The sequence below is a fragment of the Paramisgurnus dabryanus genome, chromosome 11 (assembly GCF_030506205.2).
Source record: "Paramisgurnus dabryanus chromosome 11, PD_genome_1.1, whole genome shotgun sequence".
Taxonomy (NCBI): domain Eukaryota; kingdom Metazoa; phylum Chordata; class Actinopteri; order Cypriniformes; family Cobitidae; genus Paramisgurnus; species Paramisgurnus dabryanus.
Genome location: NC_133347.1, coordinates 26,584,599 through 26,605,874, shown reverse-complemented (window position 1 = coordinate 26,605,874; position 21,276 = coordinate 26,584,599). Strand labels below are relative to the sequence as shown.

The following is a 21,276-nucleotide window of genomic DNA, read 5'->3' as shown; positions in this document are numbered from 1 at the left end:
ATCTAAAATTGTTTCGTGACTCTGTTAAGCTGTATACAAAAAATACTGATCAGGGGACTTTTACTGATCAGGAAATCTATCGTCTTAAAAAGATGATGGTTAAAGTTAGAGCACAATTGGCAAATGATGCTTAAGGGTTTTTTCTTTTTTCTTTTCTTTTGGGTTTACTTCCCTGTGTTGTTTAATTGTAGCTCATTTTATAATATGTGTGACATAAAATTGGGCTCTTTAAATATTAATGGTGCCAGGGAAGATGCAAAAAGGGCCTCTCTTTTCAATTTGTTTAAGTTGAGAAAACTAAATGTTATGCTCATACAAGAAACACATAGCACGATTGATAATGAAGCAGCCTGGAAGAAAGAATGGGATGGAGAAATTATACTTAGTCATAAAAACAGCAGTAGTGGTGGAGTAGGTGTTCTATTTTCTAGAGAGTTTTTACCAATCTCTTGTGTTACTGAGGAAATTGTTAAGGGACGTTTGTTAAAAATTTCTGCTGTTTTTGAAAATGTAAATATTATCTTTGTAAATGTGTATACTCCAACTGTTGGTACTGAAAGAGTCATTTTTCTAAATATCTTAAGTTCTGTGATCAGCAATTGTGATGATGATTGTTATTTGGTCTTAGGTGGTGATTTTAATTGTACTGCTGATGCATCTGTAGATAGGAATCATCAAGAACCACATGGTCCTAGTAAAAAGGGTTTACTTCAATTAATTGAAGCTAATGATCTATGTGATGTATGGAGATCTTTTCACCCCACTCAAAGACAGTATACCTGGACTCATATTAAGGATAATTCAATTTCATTAGCCAGACTTGATAGATTTTATTGTTTTAATGATCAGTGTAATGTTTTTAAAAGCTGTTCAATACATCCTGCTGGAATCTCTGATCACCATCTTGTTCAATGTTCAATCTTTATCAAAGATTTGAAATGTAAGAGTGCATATTGGCATTTTAATGTAGCGTTACTGACTGATAAAGTTTTCAAAGATATTTTTAAGGTTTTTTGGGAAGGTTATACGAAAACGAAAACTGAATACACTTCTCTACAACAATGGTGGGACATAGGGAAAAGTAAAATTAAACAGTTATGTTTGCAGTATACTTTCAATGTTACAAGGGACATGACCAGATCTATGAAAGATTTGGAGAGAGAAATAGTGGAGCTGCAAGAGTTGGCAGGCTCCACAGGAGAAAGGGAGCATTTTGAAGCTCTCAAAACCAAAAAGTCAGCTTTATCGAGCCTGTTGGGATTCTCTGCTCAAGGTGCTTTGGTTCGTTCCCGTTTTGACAATGTTGCTAAAATGGATGCACCTTCTCATTTCTTTTTTGGACTTGAAAGAAAGAATGGACAAAAAAGACTGATGCACTCTTTGCGGTCTGATACTGGACAGACGTTGTTTGAATCTGCTGAGATACGCAGATATGCAGTGGCTTTTTATGAACAATTGTTTAAGACAGAACATTTTGAAAGACCAGAGGTGGCGCAGTCTTTTTTTGACGACTTGCCAACGGTTTCTGAGGAAGCCAACAAAAAGTTGGAAGCAGATATCACCTCAGGTGAGCTGCATAGTGCAATTGACAAGTTTGGAAAGTGGAAAAGCGTCAGGCATTGATGGACTTCCTGCGGACTTTTATAAAGCTTTTTGGTCTGTCATTGGCAAAGACTTGTTACTTGTAATCAAAGAAAGTTTGAAGAAAGGTCAGCTACCACTCAGTTGCAGGAGAGCAGTTCTTACGCTTCTTCCAAAGAAAGGAGACCTACAGGAGATTAAAAGCTGGCGCCCCGTAGCACTGTTGTGCACAGATTTAAAACTGCTGTCAAAGGTGATAGCTATGAGACTGAAAAAAGTAATGGAGCAAGTAATACACGTGGACCAGACGTATTGCATTCCCAACAGGTTGATAACTGACAATGTTTTTTTAATTCGTGATATTTTGGACCTCTCTAGTTCTTTGGGTTGTGAACTTGGTTTAATTTCCATTGACCAAGAAAAGGCTTTTGACAGAGTTGAACATAAATATTTGTGGCAAACGTTGGAAGCGTTTGGGTTCAGCTCTAGTTTTGTAGCTATGATCCAGGTCTTGTACAGTGATATTGAAAGTTTACTTAAAATTAACGGTGGTTTAAGTGCTCCATTTAAGGTTCAAAGAGGGATTAGGCAGGGATGTTCACTATCTGGTATGTTGTACTCCCTAGCCATTGAACCTCTTTTATGTAAGTTAAGAAGGCTTCTTACAGGTATAATTTTTCCTAAATGTGATACAGTGTTCAAATTGTCTGCTTATGCTGATGATGTTGTTGTTTTTGTCAAAAGTCAAAAAGATGTCAATATTCTTGCACAATGTATTAATGATTTTGGTATTTTATCTTCTGCAAAAATCAACTGGGAGAAAAGTGAAGCCATAGCTGTTGGGGCAGAACTATGTAAAAACCTAACCCTACCGGGAGGTTTATCATGGAGTAAAGGTGGTTTTAAGTATCTTGGTGTCTATCTTGGGGATGACTCTTTTGTGTGTAAAAATTGGGACAATGTTTTAGAAAAAGTTGAGAGTCGTCTTAAAAAGTGGAAATGGATTTTACCTCACATGTCTTTTAGGGGTCGTATTTTAGTGATCAACAATTTAGTGTCTTCCATGTTGTGGCATCGTTTGGTTTGTATAGACCCTCCACCACAGTTGCTGGCAAAAATTCAGTCAGTACTTGTTAATTTTTTTTGGGATCGTTTGCACTGGGTCCCACAGAGCATACTTTTTCTGTCCAAAGAAGAAGGGGGACAGGGACTTATGCATCTCCCAAGTAGGGGTGCTACTTTCAGACTTCAGTTTATTCAGAGGCTACTTTTTGGGCCGGCAGATGTGGTCTGGAGACCCTTAGCTCGGACTATACTGACTCGAGGGGGTAATTTGGATCTTGTTGAGTCTTTGTTTCTAATGGACTTCAGCACTTACAAGTTATCCAATCTTCCAAGGTTTTATCATGGACTTTTTACTGTATGGGGAATGTTTCATAAACAAAGAATGAGTTGCACTTTATCATGGTTATTGAAAGAACCAATACTGCATGGGACTCGTTTTAATGTTGAAAATGCAGCAGGATCTTTTATATTACAACGTTTTCTGTTGGCTGGGACAGTTACTCTGCGTCAGGTTGCTGATCTGTGTGGACCTAATTTGACTAAGGCCGAAAGGCTGGCGTCTCATGTGGGAGTGAGGTCAATCAGAATTATAAATCATGTACTCAGAACTTTTATCCAGGAACTCACAGACTCTGAACTTTCCTTGTTAAATCAATATTGTGATGGTCAATGTCAGCCTGATGATGATGATCCTTTTCCTGAAATGTTTCTTGTTCCTGATTTTAAAAACTGTACTGGCCTGTTTTTGGAGTTAACTGAATCCGAAACTAAGAGTTTTGATGACATGGAAGGAAAAATAATGTATAAAATGTTTGTCAAGGTTTTAAACAAGGAAAAACTTAATGGGCGGTCTGACACTCCTTGGAGGGCTCATTTAGGGCTTAACAATGAGGTCAAGCCTGTGTGGAGAGCACTTTATAAACCACCGTTAACAAAAAAGGTTGGCGATTTACAGTGGCGAGTCTTACATGGTAGTATAGCTGTTAATGCTTTTATTTCTGTGATTAATCCCAATGTAAGTGACAACTGTCCTTTTTGCTCCCAAAGAGAAACTGTGTTCCATTGTTTTATGGATTGTAAAAGACTGTGTTCCTTTTTCATGTTGTTACAGCAATTGTTTTTAATGTTTGGAGAAAAGTTTTCAAAAGAAATGTTTGTTTTTGGTTTTAAATACAGTCAGACACGCAGAGTGAAATGTCAGCTATTTAATTTCATCTTAGGTCAAGCAAAAATGGCTATCTACATTAGTAGGAAAAATAAGATGGAAGGTTCCTTTGATTTTGAAGCATACACGGTTTTTGTTAGAATGATTAAAGCTAGACTAAAAATTGATTATGCTTTTTATAATGCTACAAATAATGTTGAGGAGTTTATTGCTATATGGGGTATGGGAGATGTTTTGTGTTCTGTTGTAGATAACACTTTGTGCTTTGGAAACCAGTTGTAAATGACTTTTTGACCATTTTATTATGGTTTTTGAATGTACTCTGTAAAGTAAGCAGTTTTGTAAATTAAAGAGATTTTTCAATTCAATTCTCTCTCTCTCTCTCTCTCTCTCTCTCTCTCTCTCTCTCTCTCTCTCTCACTCTCTCTCTCTCTCTCTCTCTCTCTCTGAAGGAACTTGAAATGATTGTGTAACCTACAATATTGCCAAAGCATTATACATAAAACAGGAAACATACCCACATCACCCCAAAATGAAAATTCTGTCAGTCATCATTTTCTCATCCTCATGTTGTTTTAAATCTATATGAATTTCTTTTTTCTGATGAACACAAAAGAAGATATTTTGATAAATGATTTTAAGCACACAGCTGATTGTAACCATTGAGTTCCATAGTAGGAAACAAATATGAAAGTATTGTGATTAATGATGAAGAAGATTTTTTGATAAACGGTAAGCACGGTTTACGGTACCCATTGTTTTTTTCTCTTTCCCCGCCATTGACGAGTTAACTCGTTGTTAACTGCTTATTTATTTGCATCTCGAATAAGACAATAAAAAACATAATTAAATAATATCACAAAGGCAACATCTGTGGTATTACTTTATGTAGAAAAAAGGTTAACAGTTACCGTCATATCAGTTTGACAAAAAACTGCATTGATATGACGACAGAAATCGGTACTTCAAAATATGTTGCAAAAATCCTGATTGGAGCATCCCTGGTATGAGCTTTGAAATTTTACCAGTGTTTTTCTAAGCTCTTTATATTTACCACAGTAAAGGAGAAAGTGTGTCTCTGTTTCGATCTCACCACTGTCACAATGGACACAGATTCGCTCTTCTTTTGGGAGCCATGTTTGTCTATGTCGGCCTTTCTCTATTGCCAGACTGTGATCACTGAGTCTGTATTTAGTGAGGATTCGTCTCTGCTTTACATCTCTAACAGTGGAGAGATATTCTGACAGACTGTATTTTCTGTTTAGTGCCCGATAGCATTCTAGTTTACTTTGGTTTTTACTTTCATTATCCCAATGATCCAAATATAAAGTTTGACTTTCTTTAATGATTTGGTTTATTGTGGTTTGTTTGCGTTCATTAGTGCTGGTCTGGAGTTTTAGAGACTGATGGGACTGGTTTTAGGTCTCTTCTCTTGAGTTTTAAGGGCTTCATATTGAAGTGTGTTCGGGGGACTTGAGTTTAAGTGTGACCAGAATTTAAGGGAGCGTTTTTGGATGTGTATTATTAGGGGATATCTGCCTAATTCAGCCCTGCATGCATTAGTAGGTGTTCTTCTCTGAACTCTTAAAATATTTCTACAGAATTCAGCATGCAGGGATTCCATTGGATGTTTGTCCCATTTGGAGTAATCTGTTAGGCATTGTGGACCCCAAACCTCACAACCGTACAGAGCTATGGGCATTATTACACTATCAAATATTTTACACCAAACTGTAGCAGGAATGTCTGTTTGTTTAAATTTGCCTTTGATGGCATAGAATGCTCGTCTAGCTTTCTCTTTAAGTGCATTTACCGCAAGACCAAAACCGCCTGATGCGCTGATTTTTAACCCGAGATAGTCGTAGTGTAAGGTGTGTTCTAGTGCAGTGTTTCCCAGAGTAAATGTGTATCAGTTATCCTGTAATCTTGCTTTTTTCTGGAAAATCATAATTTTAGTTTTTTTCAGATTGACCGTCAGGGCCCAGTTTTGACAGTATTTCTCCAGCAGGTCCAGGTGTTGCTGTAAACCTTGTGCAGTGTCTGACAATAGCACCAGATCATCTGCATACAGAAGAGCTTTAATCTCGGAGTTGTTTAGGATGAGACCGGGTGTGCTGGATTGTTCCAGTAACACTGCTAACTCATTAATATATAAGTTAAACAGAGTTGGACTCAAGTTACAGCCCTGTCTCACCCCACGCCCTTGACTGAAAAATTCTGTTCTTTTGTCACCGATTTTAACTCCGCACTTGTTTTCTGAGTACATGGAGTTAAAGATGTCATATACTTTTCCTCCTATGCCTGATTGTAGAATTTTATAGTATAAGCCGTCGTGCCATATCGAGTCGAATGCTTTTTTAAAGTCAACGAAACATGCATAAACTTTGCCTTTGTTTTTATGATGAACGTGTTGATTGACTAGCGTCTGTAGTGTATAAATGTGGTCAGTGGTAGCCTGACTACGTCAGACTTCGTACTTCCGCTAAATTTCATTACGCTTCTGTACTCATATGAATATACTGTATATGAAGCGAAGCGAAATAGCAGAGGATGGTATTACCAGGCTAGGTCAGTGGTGCGGTGGTTTGGTAAAAATCCAATCTGACTTTTACTTAAGACGTTGTGTTTGGTAAGGAAGGCCTGAATCCGAGCATTTAAGATACCACAGAAAGTCTTCCCTAGATTACTATTTACACAAATGCCTCTGTAGTTATTGGGGTCAAATTTGTCTCCGCTTTTATATAGCGGGTGTATTAAACCTGTACTCCAGGTTTCAGGAAAGTGTCCAGTTTGTAGGATTAAATTAAACATTTTTAGAAGTGCCTCTTGCATTGCTGCAGGACTGTGTTTCAACATTTCTGTTCTGATGTTGTCTAAACCGCATGCCTTTCTGGGTTTTAATTTCTTTAGTGCATCTTTTAGTTCTTCTAAGCTAATCGGGTAATCTAAGGGGTTTTGGTTGTTTTTAAGGATGGATTCCAATTGTTTTAGTTTAGTTTGTACATTTTTTTGATCAGGTGTAAGGCTATCTGAGGAGATTTCCCTGAATAGGTTTTTAAAATAGTCTTTCCACAGTTCTCCATTTTGTATAGGTATGTCCTGGTTTTGTTTTTTGTTTAGGCTATTCCATTTTTCACAGAATTGATTATTATGAATTGAGTCTTGGATTTCTTTGAGAGTATAATTGAGGTGTTGTTGTTTTTTGTAGTGAATTGTATTTTTGTAATCCCTAAGTGCTTCGCAATAGTTTTGTCTTATTTCTTGTTTGTGTGGATCTCTGTGTTTTTGGTTGGAGAGTTGTCGAAGACGTTGTCTTTTACTTTTACATTCATTAAAAGTTACATTCTCTCTCTCTCACACACACACACACACACACACACACACACACACACACACACACACACACACACACACACACACACACACACACACACACACACACACACACACACACACACAGGTACGGGGGGTTTATCAGGACTTTTTTTCCAAACAAGTTTTATACTGATTTATGAGGACCCACATTTCCCTTTGTCATATAGATTAATAAGATATATCAAACTGATCCATATGGCAAGGGGGGTAAATCTGGCTACTCAGAATTAAATTCTAGAAAAACAGTCTGAAAATATAAAGATTTGACATTCTACAACAATATGAGGACGGGGCGGGAATGGGCGTTTCCTGATTCAGTTGTGACTTATGAGGACTATTATAGTTTATATTAAAAAAATATTATTTGAAAAAGAGAATATAGTCTCAATTTGATTTCTCCTGGTTAAATAAAGAAATAATAATGGATATCACCTACTAACACACAAATCATTATCCATTAACTTTAACCAAGAGAGTACAAGATTACTTAATATTGTTTCAATATCAACATATAGACCTGGCTTTATCATGCAAGACATTACAAAAGATACATGTGAAGTGTAAAGTGAGTTGAGAATTTTTTTAAGAGAGATGAGGAGGGATTTTTTAAATGTAGTTAAATTTAAAAGCAAAAATTTGACATTTAATGGTTTCCCTGTAAAAAATATCAAAATTATTATTGTTCAAGACTAGGTATCTTAAAGAGTACTGTTGAACTTTTGGTTTTAACTGGACATTGCTCATAAAACATGTGCAAGTTACTTCTGCTAAATTAATAAATGTAAATTTATATTGTTTAGTCCTAAGTAAATAAATAAAAATCGTTTTTACATAAGTAAATAAAATAAAATGAAGAACATAACATACATTCCCGAGTCAGACACTCAAACTTTTGAATTCCTTTTATTAACATTTGGGTTAACAAAATTTATTTTATAAAAGTATGTGGTATTTCAACAGAAAAATAAGGGTTGTAGTGTTTTACTCTCACACCTAACTAACCCTTCATGGGAATAAATCTGGGGTCAATGGGACATCATTCACATACACAAACACACAATTAAGTGTTACCGAGTTGTGAGGACAATTTGGATTTACCTGGACATGAATCACATACACAAACACACACCTCAGTAACGCTTAATTGTGAGGACAATTTGGATTTACCTGGACATCATTCACATACACAAACACACACCTCAGTAACGCTTAATTGTGAGGACAATTTGGGTTTAACTGGACATCAATCACGTACATACACACACACACACACACACACACACCTAAGTAATACCTGATTATGAGGACAATTTTGGTTTAACATGGACAGGAATTAAGTGTTTCCGAGGTGCGTGTATGTGAATGATATCTAGCTAACCCAAATCTTCTTCTCAATCGGGTGTTAGTTAGGTGTGTGTATGTAAATATGTAAATAGTATTGTAAGGACGATCTGGGTTTAACTATGGAAATGAGAGATTTTAAAGTTTTAACAAGAGAACAATAGTCAGCCAGTCATTTAACTTGTAAACTTAACAGTAACAAAAGCCACAAACCTTAAAAGAAGGTGACCATGATCTGTCTAAGAACTATTTTTTTTCAACATCAAACCTCGGTTCCTCACGAAATCCCTTATGTTTTGTACAGTTCTTTCTGCTAGCACAGGGTCCTCTGCAGCCTTGCACTGCTCACACTCTGCCTTTGTTGCGAGATGTCCCTTTGAAATATGGACTTTAAAATGTTTCATAACGGCATTCACTTCATTAGCAGTCCATGGCCTTTTCACAATTCTCCTTGATTTGGCATCTGCAAAAAGCAAACAAACAAGTAGAAATAGAATTTGTGTCAAAATTGTGTTTTCTTTAAATTATTATTCAATAACATCTAGGGTATCATCTTTAAACATATCTTTGCAAAATCAATTGTGTGCAGAAAAATAGTTATTTATAGTGACAAGCTGAAAAGACTGAAAAGCTTCCACTCTTAACACTACGAAGACAGGTCACCTTTTAAAATAAACCAAATACCATGTAGAATTAAGGTGTATCAATATACTCTTTCGTTGTTGTAGAATTCGCGACTATTGTTGCATCCAAAACCGCCTACTTCAATACTATATAGTAGGCGAAAAGCCAAAAACACCCGGATGACCTACTACTTCCGGTTAGATTTTGAAGTGTGCATACAACAGACACTTCACTATCCCATGATGCCCCGGGAGAAAAGTTATCCAACGAAGAAGAGGCCTCGTCATGTTCGGAAATGGGGGAACGCGGCAATGTGGCTGTATTCGCGCTGGTATGACAAGATGTATCAACAACGCAGATGTAGTAGGTCCAAATCTCATTCAGTGGGAGGTCACAAAAGTTGGGCTCATTTAATGTGATTAATGAATGATGATCATGATGTTTGCGAGACACAGAATGAGCAGAAAGCAGTGCCTGTGTGATTAAATAATTTATCAGGTCTAGAAAAGGAGGATTTTATTATTTTCATTTAAAATAATCAAAAATGTCCTCATCATTAGCAAATATTATGCAAAAACAGAAAATTGACCAAACATATCGGCCATAATAAGGAAGTGAAAAGACAATCATTTGTCTATTTGCACCGCCCTTTCTTGTGTTAAATACTTTTCCCTGTGTCATTTCATATTATTAACTTAATTTCTGAACTTATTTGTTTTGGTTTCTTTCTATATATGGATTACTTTGTGAAGGATTTTGTGTATATTTCTTACATGTGCAATCAATGTCTGATGTGTTATGTTGCAACTGTGCCCTGATTTTACAAGAGAGCAGAAGAATTTCCAAGATTCTAGTTTTTGAAGATTACTGAAGACAAACCGACTATGTTTGTGGACTGTGCTTGTGGAAAAACATCTTTGACGACTTTGTCTTAAAATCTTTATTTGGTGAGTGAAACTTATCAGCTCTCTTAAAGTACTACTTAAAAAATTAAGCAGACCAATGTTCATAGTGTAGCATTGTTAATCATTTTAAGCTTGGTCCTTTTTCTGGAGTTTGTAGAAATTGTTAAACAATTTAGTCAGTTCATCTAGAGATTGTAGAAGTAGAAGCTTTGGCCTTTCTCTTAATGTCTGTAGAAATTGTTGCAGAATAATTTGGTCAATTCGTCCAGAAACTGTAGAAGTCACAGAAATAGTTTTGGACTGATATTGCTGCTATAGATTTTAGGATTGTTGACTGGGTGCTAATCAGTAGCCGCTATTTGGTTAAAAATAAGAAATAGCTTGGGACTGATATTGCTGCAAGATTTTAAGACTTGACTGGGTGCCAAAGATGGTCTATAACCAGTCAATTTGCCTTCCATTGAAAGATATATAGAAAGTTTTGACTGACAAATAGAAAACTGTAACTGAGCATTCTGAAGTAGGATTCAGAAAGATCTTAACAGTTTAAACTGTGAAGGCTAATGTTTATTGGTGTGCAAACAGTAGATGCACTTTATTATGGTTCTATTGCTTTCTTAATTGTAGTATTAAGAACTAAACAATATGTTAGCACAAACCAATTTTTGTTATTAAGAGTACATTTTAGAATTGTATGTTTGAGTGGGTTTGTCTGTATGTACCAATTGTTTAGTCTGAATAAGGACCTTAAACAGATCCAACACATTTAGTTTTGTTTTCACATCCCTGAGGGTACTTCTCCTGTACTGGTCATTGCTGAGTCTATGAAAAACAATGGTTGTGGATCTAACCTGAGAGACCCACTACAGAACGGCAAGGAACAGAACCTCCAAATGTAACCATTGATCCGATGATGGAAAATCTGAATGCATATTTGAACAAAAGACTGGAGATAAGGACATGCCATGATGACATCTGTAGGAAATACAGTATCAAGCACTCAGAGAGTTGACAATGGGCTTGGCCGGACATCAAAAGGGCTTATGGAAAGACACAGTGCTTAAAGGCAGAGTAGGCAGGTAAGTCTAAAAAAAAACTTTCCAAATTTGTTTAAACTGTCTTTATATACCAATACATAAGTAAAATGTAAGTACTCTGAAAAAGAGAGTATAAAAATCGAGTGTCTGTATACCTCTCACGACGGTTTTAAACGCAGCTAATTATTATTTACATTCACTTCACCCCCTCCCTTCTGGGCTTCTTCCAAAGCCACCCCCCAAAACACATGAACGCACCAACCGCTCTGCTGGAAGAAGCATTTACCTGAGACGAACCGCGCTCCTTCCTCTCCGCTCACGTTAGTAACATCATGTCAGAATCACATGTAATAATACACCTAACTTTATCACTATGAATATAAACAAATAGGGTGGTTTTAGTACTCACTATCAAGCTAGCATATCGATACTGGTAAAGTTTAAAATATATTTAGTTTGATTTGATAACATTTATAAGACAAAGCTAAAAACAGGTTGCATTGATACACGTTTTATCCGTTAGATTTGTGGTTTTCGTTTGATTTTTAAACTGTTTTCATGCAAGGGGTTTGGCATAAATGCGGATGTCATTTTAAGCATCGGTTTATATGTTTATTTGTCAGAATTTTAAAATGTTTTCACTTGGAGTTGGGGTTAGGATGTAATTTTATGTAACAAAGTTGTTCTAACCCCAATCCCAAGCGACAATGGTAAGAAAATAGGAAAAACAATTAAGTAACCAATACGTGAAACTGGCACGAAAAAAAGTCGTGCCACGGACACGTCACTTAAACCCTCGAAACATTTCGAGCTGAATTTAAATACAGTCACATTCCTATCTTACCATATCTGTGCTACCCACCTGACCAACGGTGAGCTCAAACTGCCAGAAGCTGGCGGAAGGCTCGCCAGTGTTTTGATTGGCTGAAACACTCGGGGCACAGGGAGTGCCTTCCAGGTAGCACTGCCTTGAAGGCTTCGTTGAGCACTTAAAACACCAACGAGCGCGCATGTGTGGGCAGATCCTGTAGCAACAGGGGTGGTAGCCATGGTCGCACGAGAGAGAGTGATCGTCGTGCAAGCCAATAATTTGTTTTGTCCCGAATAGAAAAAATTTGCTGCGTTTTAAACAGTCGTGAGAGGTCTACAAACACTCGATTTTTATACTCTCTTTTTCAGAGCACTTACATTTTACTTATGTATTGGTATATAAAGACAGTTTAAACAAATTTGTAAAAAAGTTTTTTAGACAAGTCCTGCCTATTATAGCTTTAAGGACAAACACCAAGAAAGATGGATGGTCTGTGATTTTGCTCAAACAAAATCGACAGCACCTGCAGAAGTGTGAGATGGACAAACTACAATGTCAGATTGAAGCTGAGAAGGTTAAGGTTAGAGCATTAGTTATACGACTGCAAAATGAAAAGAGAGATAAACTGTTAAACCAGAATGATTTCCAAACAAATTGAAACAAAAAACGGTTTCATAGCGAGGACATTAACTAAAGAAACTAGCAGCTGCAACAAGCAAGTGACTGAACAACAAGGTACTGAAAATCAACAACCAATGGCTCTGCTGAGAGAGCTACCACATCACTGTGAAAGTGGTGATTTAGATATAGAGGCTGAATCATCTATTCACACCTATGTTCCAAAGATCAGATCTACAGTCAGGCTCGCTCCTGTGATTGGCAAAAACAGAAGGACTGAAGTTTACAACGAGGAGGAGAATGGAGAGAGACGAACTCACACTGTGACAAAAGTGGTGAAGAAATATGTTCCACATAGAACATACCAGCCAGCAACACCTGAGCAGATTGACAAATGGTCAAGGGAACTACCAGATGTATACAAGAATCCACAAAAGACTTAGCAAGTTTTACAGCGACTGCACAAAATCTACACACTACACCCATTAGATGGAGCATTCATTCTCAATGTCAATTTGAGGGCCAGTGACCAAAACAAGCTAACTGAAAGCATCAACATCAAAGCTGGTGAGTTTCAAGGCGAGTTGGTGAGTTTCAAGAAAACATTGAAGCTGGATGGGAAGCTATAAAAACATTCTTATTTTAATTATAAAAAAATTTAACAAGGACACTGGTATGCCTGAAGATCCAGAGATCTCTAAAAAAATTTTTCATTCTAAGGTAATAACCACATAACATATCCATCTTGACATTTCTGTCAAGAAATCCTTCTAAAATTACACACTGCACCTTTAAGATTGCAGCCTGAGATCACCAAAAAAACCAAAATGTTGTGAGGGCCACCTGGATAGAAGGTTTCAGCAGGAACAAAAACCAACTCTACTAAAAGCTTTTGCGCTTCAGGGAAACTAAAGACCCCCTCTCTACAGCACCAGCTAGTTGCATTTCATCCAAGACCTGATGGAGTTTTTGAACCAGAAGCAGACAAGAGAAAACTCAACAATAGAAGCAGAAGGTGATGCCCTAGCAGATGATGCTGTTAATGAAGTTGTGAAGGAGAGGGGTGCACAAGCGGCATTAACGAATCCCAAACAAGAAAGACACTTGACTAAAGACATTAAGCAAGTTCCTAATGGAACCTCCAGAGAACAAATGTGGTTGATGAAAGATTCAGCAAAACAGAGGGACGTCCATTTATAAAATGTCATAGGCATGCCAATGCACAAACGACTCAGCCTGGCAGTACAGGGCCCCGAAGAGCAAGTTCTAAATGTATGCCATTGTGAGTCAATTAGTCTGCCTAGAACTGAGGGATAGATGGGAGTAGTGTTTATAAGAGTCCATATATTGCGGGACTAGAGTTTTTAGGCTCTAGCATGTCATCAGAGGATGAAGAGGTAAACATACCACCACTGGTAAACACTGTTGTGTCCTGCCAACAATAAATAGGGACAGTTTTAATTGCAGGTAGAAGTTGTTTGTGAATAATCTACTTTCTTTGGCAAGATACGTTTCCCTTTTCTCTTGTGTGTCATTGCAGGTGTTCCAGAGAATAAGCAAGACCTCTGATGTTTGACACCTTCACCACATTGCACCTACCACCAAGCTGAAACATGGGAAGATCCACAGAGCACATCCACGTCCACTATTTTCACATTACTCTAACTTGCAAATAACCTGCACGACTCAGCAGTGTGCAAAACAAAACAAAAAACAAAAACACCTCCGCTAAGTCCACATGATCACAACCTTAAAATGAAAGTTTATAAAGGGCTCAAGCATTCTTACAAAGAAATGCAGCCTTTTGAAAATTGAAAAATGTTTCAAGGATCACAAGAACAACCCTAACATTGGGTTGTTACAAAGTAAAAACAATAAACATACACATACCTGTGGAGCTGACAGGGTCATTTGGGGGCATTTTTCGTTTTCCTATAGAAAAAATTTATGTTAAAAACTGTATCACACATTACGTAACATTGGAAAAGTGAAATACAACAATAAACACACACATACCTGTGGAGCTGACAGGCTCATTTGGGGGCATTTTTCGTTTTCCTATAGAAAACAAACAAGTGTCATGTTAAAAACTGTAACACGCATTACATAAAATAGGTAAAGTGAAAAACAACAATAAACATACACATACCTGTGGAGCTGACTGGTTCATTGGGGGACATTTTCTGTTTTCCTATGGCAAAAAGCAAAATTCTATTAATCTTTTATTCTACAAAATCAGTTGCAAACCATCTTCAACTGAATATAAATGTAATCCAAAAAATACCGTTGGAACTTTCAATCTCCTCATCCTGGGTCGACTTTACATGGTCCACCCTCTTTTTGTTTCCTAAATTTAAAAACACAAAATGCATAGTTAAACTAGACAACCCAAATACTTTGTTTCTGTATATGCAAGCAGGATTACTTTGCCACTGCCCCACTATTGGCATCACTTAAGTCATCCCCTCTGACCATAACCCCTTTCATATCTCACTCTGCATTGCACTGCACTGCAGAAGCTTTAAATTTATGCTTTGTTACTGAATGCAAATATGGCAGCAATAAAATTAACAGTGACATAAAAGATGCTTATAGAATACACTTTAACAGGCATAAATGTGTTTGAAAATAGGGAAACTTCTATTTGTAAAAAAATGAGACAAAAATTATTCATAATTATTAGGTACCTCTACATGTTTAAAAACTACAAAAGAAAGTACCAAAACTCCTTACATTGTTAATCAGACACATTCCTATTTAGGCTAATTTGCTATTTTTTATAAACCATATACAACCCCAAAACAGAAAAAGTTGGGACACTGTAGAAATTGTGAGAAAAAAAGGAATGGAATAATTTACAAATCTCATAAACTTATATTTTATTCACAGTAGAATATAGATAACATATCAAATGTTGAAAGTAAGATATTTTGAAATGTCATGCCAAATATTGGCTCATTTTGGATTTCATGAGAGCTACACATTCCAAAAAAAGTTGGGACAGGTAGCAATAAGAGGCCAGAAAAGTTAAATGTGCATATAAAAGGAACAGCTGGAGGAGGACCAATGTTTAGGAATGGGAATGTTGTCCTATTCTTGTCTAATACAGACTTCTAGTTGCTCAACTGTCTTAGGTCTTCTTTGTCGCATCTTTCGCTTTATGATGCACCAAATCTTTTCTTTGGGTGAAAGATCTGGACTGCAGGCTGGCCATTTCAGTACTCAGATCCTTCTTCTACGCAGTCTTGACATTGTAATTGATGCAGTATATGGTCTGGGATTGTCATGTTGGAAAATGCAAGGTCTTCCCTGAAAGAGACGACGTCTGAATGGGATCATATGTATCTAGAACTTGGATAAACCTTTCAGCATTGATTGTGCCTTTCCAGATGTGTAAGCTGACCATGCCACACGCACTCATGCAACCCCAAACCATCAGAGATGCAGGCTTCTGAAAAGAGCGCTAATAACAACTTGGGTTGTCATTGTCCTCTTTAGTCCGGATGAAATGGCATCCCAGTTTTTCAAAAAGAACTTCAAATTTTGATTCGTTGGACCACAGAACAGTTTTCCACTTTGCCAAAGTCCATTTTAAATGAGCCTTGCCCAGGGAAAACGCCTGTGCTTCTGGATCATGTTTAGATATGGCTTCTTTTTTGACCTACAGAGTTTTAGCTGGCAACAGCGAATGACACGGTGGATTGTGTTCACTGACAATGTTTTCTGGAAGTATTCCAGAGCCCATGTTGTGATTTCCATTACAGTAGCATTCCTGTATGTGATGCAGTGCCATCTAAGAGCCCGAAGATCACAGGCATCCGGTATGGTTTTCCGGTCTTGACCCTTACGCACAGAGATTGTTCCAGATTCTCTGAATCTTTGGATGATATTATGCACCGTAGATGAAGATAACTTCAATCTCATTGCAATTTTTCTCTGAGAAACTCAGAAAACTATTTTTCGCCGCAGCATTGGGAGAATTGGTGATTCTCTGCCCATCTTGACCTCTGAGAGACACTGCCAATCTGAGAGGCTCTTTTTATACCCAATCATGTTGCCAATTGACCTAATAAGTTGCAAATTGGTCTTTCAACTGTTCCTAATTTGTACATTTAAATTTTCTGGCCTCTTATTGCTACCTGTCCCAACTTTTTTTGGAATGTGTAGCTCTCATGAAATCCAAAATGAGCCAATATTTGGCATGACATTTCAAAATATCTCACTTTCAACATTTGATACGTTATCTATATTCTACTGTGAATAAAATATAAGTTTATGAGATTTGTAAATTATTCCATTCCTTTTTTACTCACAATTTCTACAGTGTCCCAACTTTTTCTGTTTTGGGGTTGTAGACTAGAAAGATAACACTTGCAAGTCTGCATGAAGACTGAAGATAGACATGTAGTGAATACATTACATTACTGATGCACACATGATTAAAATTTATTACATACCATTTACTCTATGGAGAGAATCCGATTCTTCGCCGTCTTCATCACTTTCTTCTTCGTCGTCTAATTCAGGATCAATTTCATCTACAAAAAAGCACACATGATAAACACACGCTTTACATACAAGTTCTGATTCCAATTAGTTACTTTCCTAGCATTTTAGTCAGCAATGAAACTAATTAAAATTACCCAATAATAGCAGTCTAAAAAGCAATCTTTTTAAGCACCAATAAAAATTTTACAACAGTTATTTTGAAACATGTTTGGAATTTACGTTTTACAATGGAATTTAAAATTTTTGTTTTCTCTTGTTTTACAATGACCACGTTTACATGCTCCCTCATTATGCGATTATAATGGGATTTCGGCAATATTGCAAGTTTACTCGACCTCATGTAAAAACAATACTTCATAAAAATAATTTGATTAAGCTCATAATCGTATCAAGTATAATCATATTAAAACATGTGTCATACGTAGTTTTTAATCGCAGTATTTGTCCATGCAAACGCTTTAATGACATCTATACCTCACTAACTAAAATGCATGTGGGTTTTTGAATATTTCTTTAAATGCATAATCAATGTCTAATGTGTTACATTGCAGCTTTGCCCTGATGTAATCAACATATGTGCCTGCAGTTGTATGGCCTATAGAAACTGATCAGTGTGAATAACTAAGAAACACCATTCCTCAGGGTAGACTGCTTGAAAGTCCAACCTCCTGTAGGAGGTCCTAACAGGCCTTTTGTTATCATGTATAAACTTTAGGTAAAAAAAATGTAGAAGGTTGACATGACAACATCACTCCTGAAGAACTATGCTACATAAGAACCTTCATTAAATCTCTTTTCCCCATAACCACTTTGTGATGCTTACTTATTTTACAAATTAGATGCAATCTAATGTGTTGGCGTTTAACGCAAGGCTTACTCTGATTATTGGAAATAATCGCATTATTAGTGTACATGTAAACCTAATCAATGACTGCATGTATGCTATTGCTAAATTAATGATATTCCTGTAAGGTACTTTGTAAGATTATTCAAATATATATAAAATTATGCACATACCTTCAATCTCAATTTCACTAAGAGACTTTCCTTGGAAACTTGCAAGGGTTCCTTTCTCCATTGCCAGAAGCAGCTTTGAGATTTTTGCAATTTCTATAGTTGCATCTGGCAACCGATAATAGTCTCTATGGACCCGAATGTCATGGCCCAAAAAGTTGGCAAGCTGATCCAGCTCATTATCCTTTAGATTAAGAATCTGGGACATTGTTGCAACCTGCTTACGGAGTTGTGTAGATCTGAGATATTCAGGGTTCTGGGCACCACACTGATTTGCAAAAAGCCTGATGCAGTCTTGTCCCCTGAAGAAACTGGTGGCTGAACACTTTGGTCTTGCAAATAGAAAGGGGTTGTCCCCATCTACTTCACATGAATCTCTCTTGTCCACAAGAAGTTGTATTGCTCCAACAAGATCAGGGCTTAGCAGAACAGCAACTGTTCTCCCTTTTTTGCCCATTATTTCTACTCTGCTAAAATGCTTGGACATTTTTTGCTCAAACGGAGACAGACCAAGAGCTATGTCCTCGTGGAGCTCAGTTTGGTCTCTTTTCATAAAACACTCAAGTGTCATTTTTGAAACTTCTCCTGCACGACGCCGGTTAAAGATGATTACTTGTGCCAGTGTCACTTTGGTGAGTTCTGCGTATGCCTGTGAAGACTCTTGGTTTTTCAGGTTTTCAAAAGCATCAGCTGATTTCTTCTCTAGGCACTGGTGGAGAAGCTGCACATCATGTGTGAATGGTATGGTAGATGGTTTGTTGAACTTTGATTTGCTTAAAGTAGCAAGAGCAGCATGGGAGACATGTTCTGCCCATTCACTTGAGCAAAGTCTTTTGAATCGCTCTGCTGCTTTCGTCAGAGCATCATCCTCTCCTGCGATGGCCCTGCAGAGAATGATGTCAGCAATTTTGTTAAGTGAATGTCCTAACTTTAGCGCAAGACTTGGTGTCTTATACGAGTGGCTCTTTTCTTCATAACCAGCAACATCTTTCACGGCCTCAATGACTTTGTAAAAATTGTTTGGCTTCAAAGCATCTTCAAAGCTAAGTATGGAGAATTTTTTTTTCATGCTTAGCAAGAGTCTGCCCACTTCCCGTACCTTCTGTCTGATGTATTCAAATTTTGTTGGATCACTTCCGTGTTTGTTGTAAAGACTCTGACTCAACTGCAGTATGAGAAAATCATTTCGAACAACAGATGAAATGTCATCATTCTTCATATTTCCCAAGATTTTCCACACTTCAGGAGAGATTGCTTGAGAGAATGTTGACTCTGCAATGTCAGCCAAAACTAGAACTTTAGCCTTACCAGTTGCTTCAGACTCGGAACAAATCTTTGAAGAACATCTCCGTGTATGGCGCCACAACTCCTTGCGAACAAACAGGCCTTTACAGTATATGCAGTGCACGTATGTTTTGGTACTCAATTTGATCTCGGATCTTACTGGTCGTCTTCTAACCTTCAGTGGTCCACTCTTATTTGCCATAACCTCTTGATTATGTTCATAGTTGCCTCTGTTTCGAAGCTTCTCAAGTAACCTTTTTCTGTCCTTGGAGTGTTTAGGAAGCAGAAATGCAGCCGCAATTTCCGTTTCACTGTCTTCATGCTTTTTAAAGTGACGAGCACTACAATTTTAGACTGAGGTTTCTTGCACACGTAACAGTAATTTTTGTGGGTGGAAAAAGTGTCTTTGAGGTTTGACTGTTTATCACAAGACTCTTTTGGTGTTTTCTTAAAACTCTGAAGCATCTCCATATTCCTTGTGGTAGTGTCGTGATCATTACATACGAGATCTTGAGCAGAGCTGGATTTGTCACTAACCATATCTTGCTCAGTGGATGAACAGTGAGTGGGTTGAGACACACTCTCTGCCTTCTTAGACTCTGAAAATAGTTGAGTGGTCTTACAATATGGTGGATTCCTTGTATTGATAGTTAGACTATCACCACTGTCGCTGTTTTGTCTTGAATCTGGGATGAATTCATCAGAGGATTCATCAATGCTGTTTTCAGCGTGAGGAGTATACTCTTCATCAGAACTGCTTTCTTCAGAACTGGAAAATGTAACATCCATCTAAAAAAAAGAGCCAATAACACGTTTTTCATTATTATTTCAAAATGCTTAAGATAAACTTTACTCAAGCACAGGTTTTATATAACGGAGTTTAAAATGTTTACAATGTGAGATTAAAGAAATGAATATACCGATTTCTCATTCTTCATGAAGCAGGTTTTGTGCCATGATCTTGAACACACTGAAAAAATGAAAGTAGAAATATTCAGGTGCTGGTCATATAATTAGAATATCATCAAAAAGTTGATATATTTCACTAATTCCATTCAAAAAGTGAAACTCGTATATTATATTCATTCATTACACACTGTGGCACTGCTCAGGTGTTATAAAAGCCCAGGTTGCTCTGATAGTGGCATTCAGCTATTCTGTATTTTTGGGTGTGGCATATCACATCTTCTTTTTCACAATACCCCATAGATTTTCTATGGGGTAAAGGTAAGGCGAGTTTGCTGGCCAATTAAGAACAGGGATACCATGGTCCTTAAACCAGGTACTGGTAACTTTGGCACTGTGGGCAGGTCAATGAAATCTGCATCTCCATAACATTGGTCCTTGTGTCAAGCTTGAACAACAGACAGCGTCAGAACCGTCTCGCCTGGGCTAAAGACTAAAAGGACTGGACTGCTGCTGAGTGGTCCAAAGTTATGTTCTTAGATGAAAGTAAATTTTGCATTTCATTTGAAAATCAGGGTCCCAGAATCTGGAGGAAGATAGGAGAGGCACATAATCCACATTGCTTGAGGTCCAGTGTAAAGTTTCTACAGTCAGTGATGCTTTGGGGTGCCATGTTATCTGCTGGTGTTGGTCCACTGCGTTTTCTGAGGTCCTGGGTCAGAAAGTTTTAGAGCCCTTCATGCTTTCTGCTGCTGACCAACTTTATGGAGATGCAGATTTCATTGTCCAACAGGACTTGGCACCTGCACACAGTGCCAAAACTACCAGTACCTGGTTTAAGGACTATGGTATCCCTGTTCTTAATTGGCCAGCAAATTCACCTGACCTCAACCCCATAGATTTTTGTGAAGATGGAAGATGTGAGATGCCAGAACCATTAATGTAAAAGAGCTGAAGGTCACTATCAGAGCAACCTGGGCTCTTATAACACCCGAGCACTGCCAGACTGATTGACCCCATGCCACGCTGCATTGCTGCAGT

At 37.4% G+C, this 21,276-nt stretch overlaps 1 protein-coding gene and 1 long non-coding RNA gene across 2 annotated transcripts in view; one reads left to right on the top strand and one right to left on the bottom strand.

The window, feature by feature from the left end:
- LOC141283006 (uncharacterized) overlaps positions 1-21,276 on the top strand; it is a 94,057-nt gene that overhangs the window by 13,074 nt on the left and 59,707 nt on the right. The window lies entirely within an intron of this gene.
- Positions 8,117-19,648, bottom strand: LOC135729782 (uncharacterized). Its single transcript, XM_065247634.2, has 7 exons — positions 18,049-19,648; positions 16,980-17,060; positions 14,807-14,869; positions 14,672-14,713; positions 14,539-14,580; positions 14,413-14,454; positions 8,117-8,990 (listed from the first exon to the last, which is right to left on the bottom strand). Exons 1-7 carry the CDS (start codon positions 19,529-19,531, stop codon positions 8,767-8,769), a joined length of 1,977 nt encoding a protein of 658 aa, XP_065103706.1. The 5' UTR covers positions 19,532-19,648; the 3' UTR covers positions 8,117-8,766.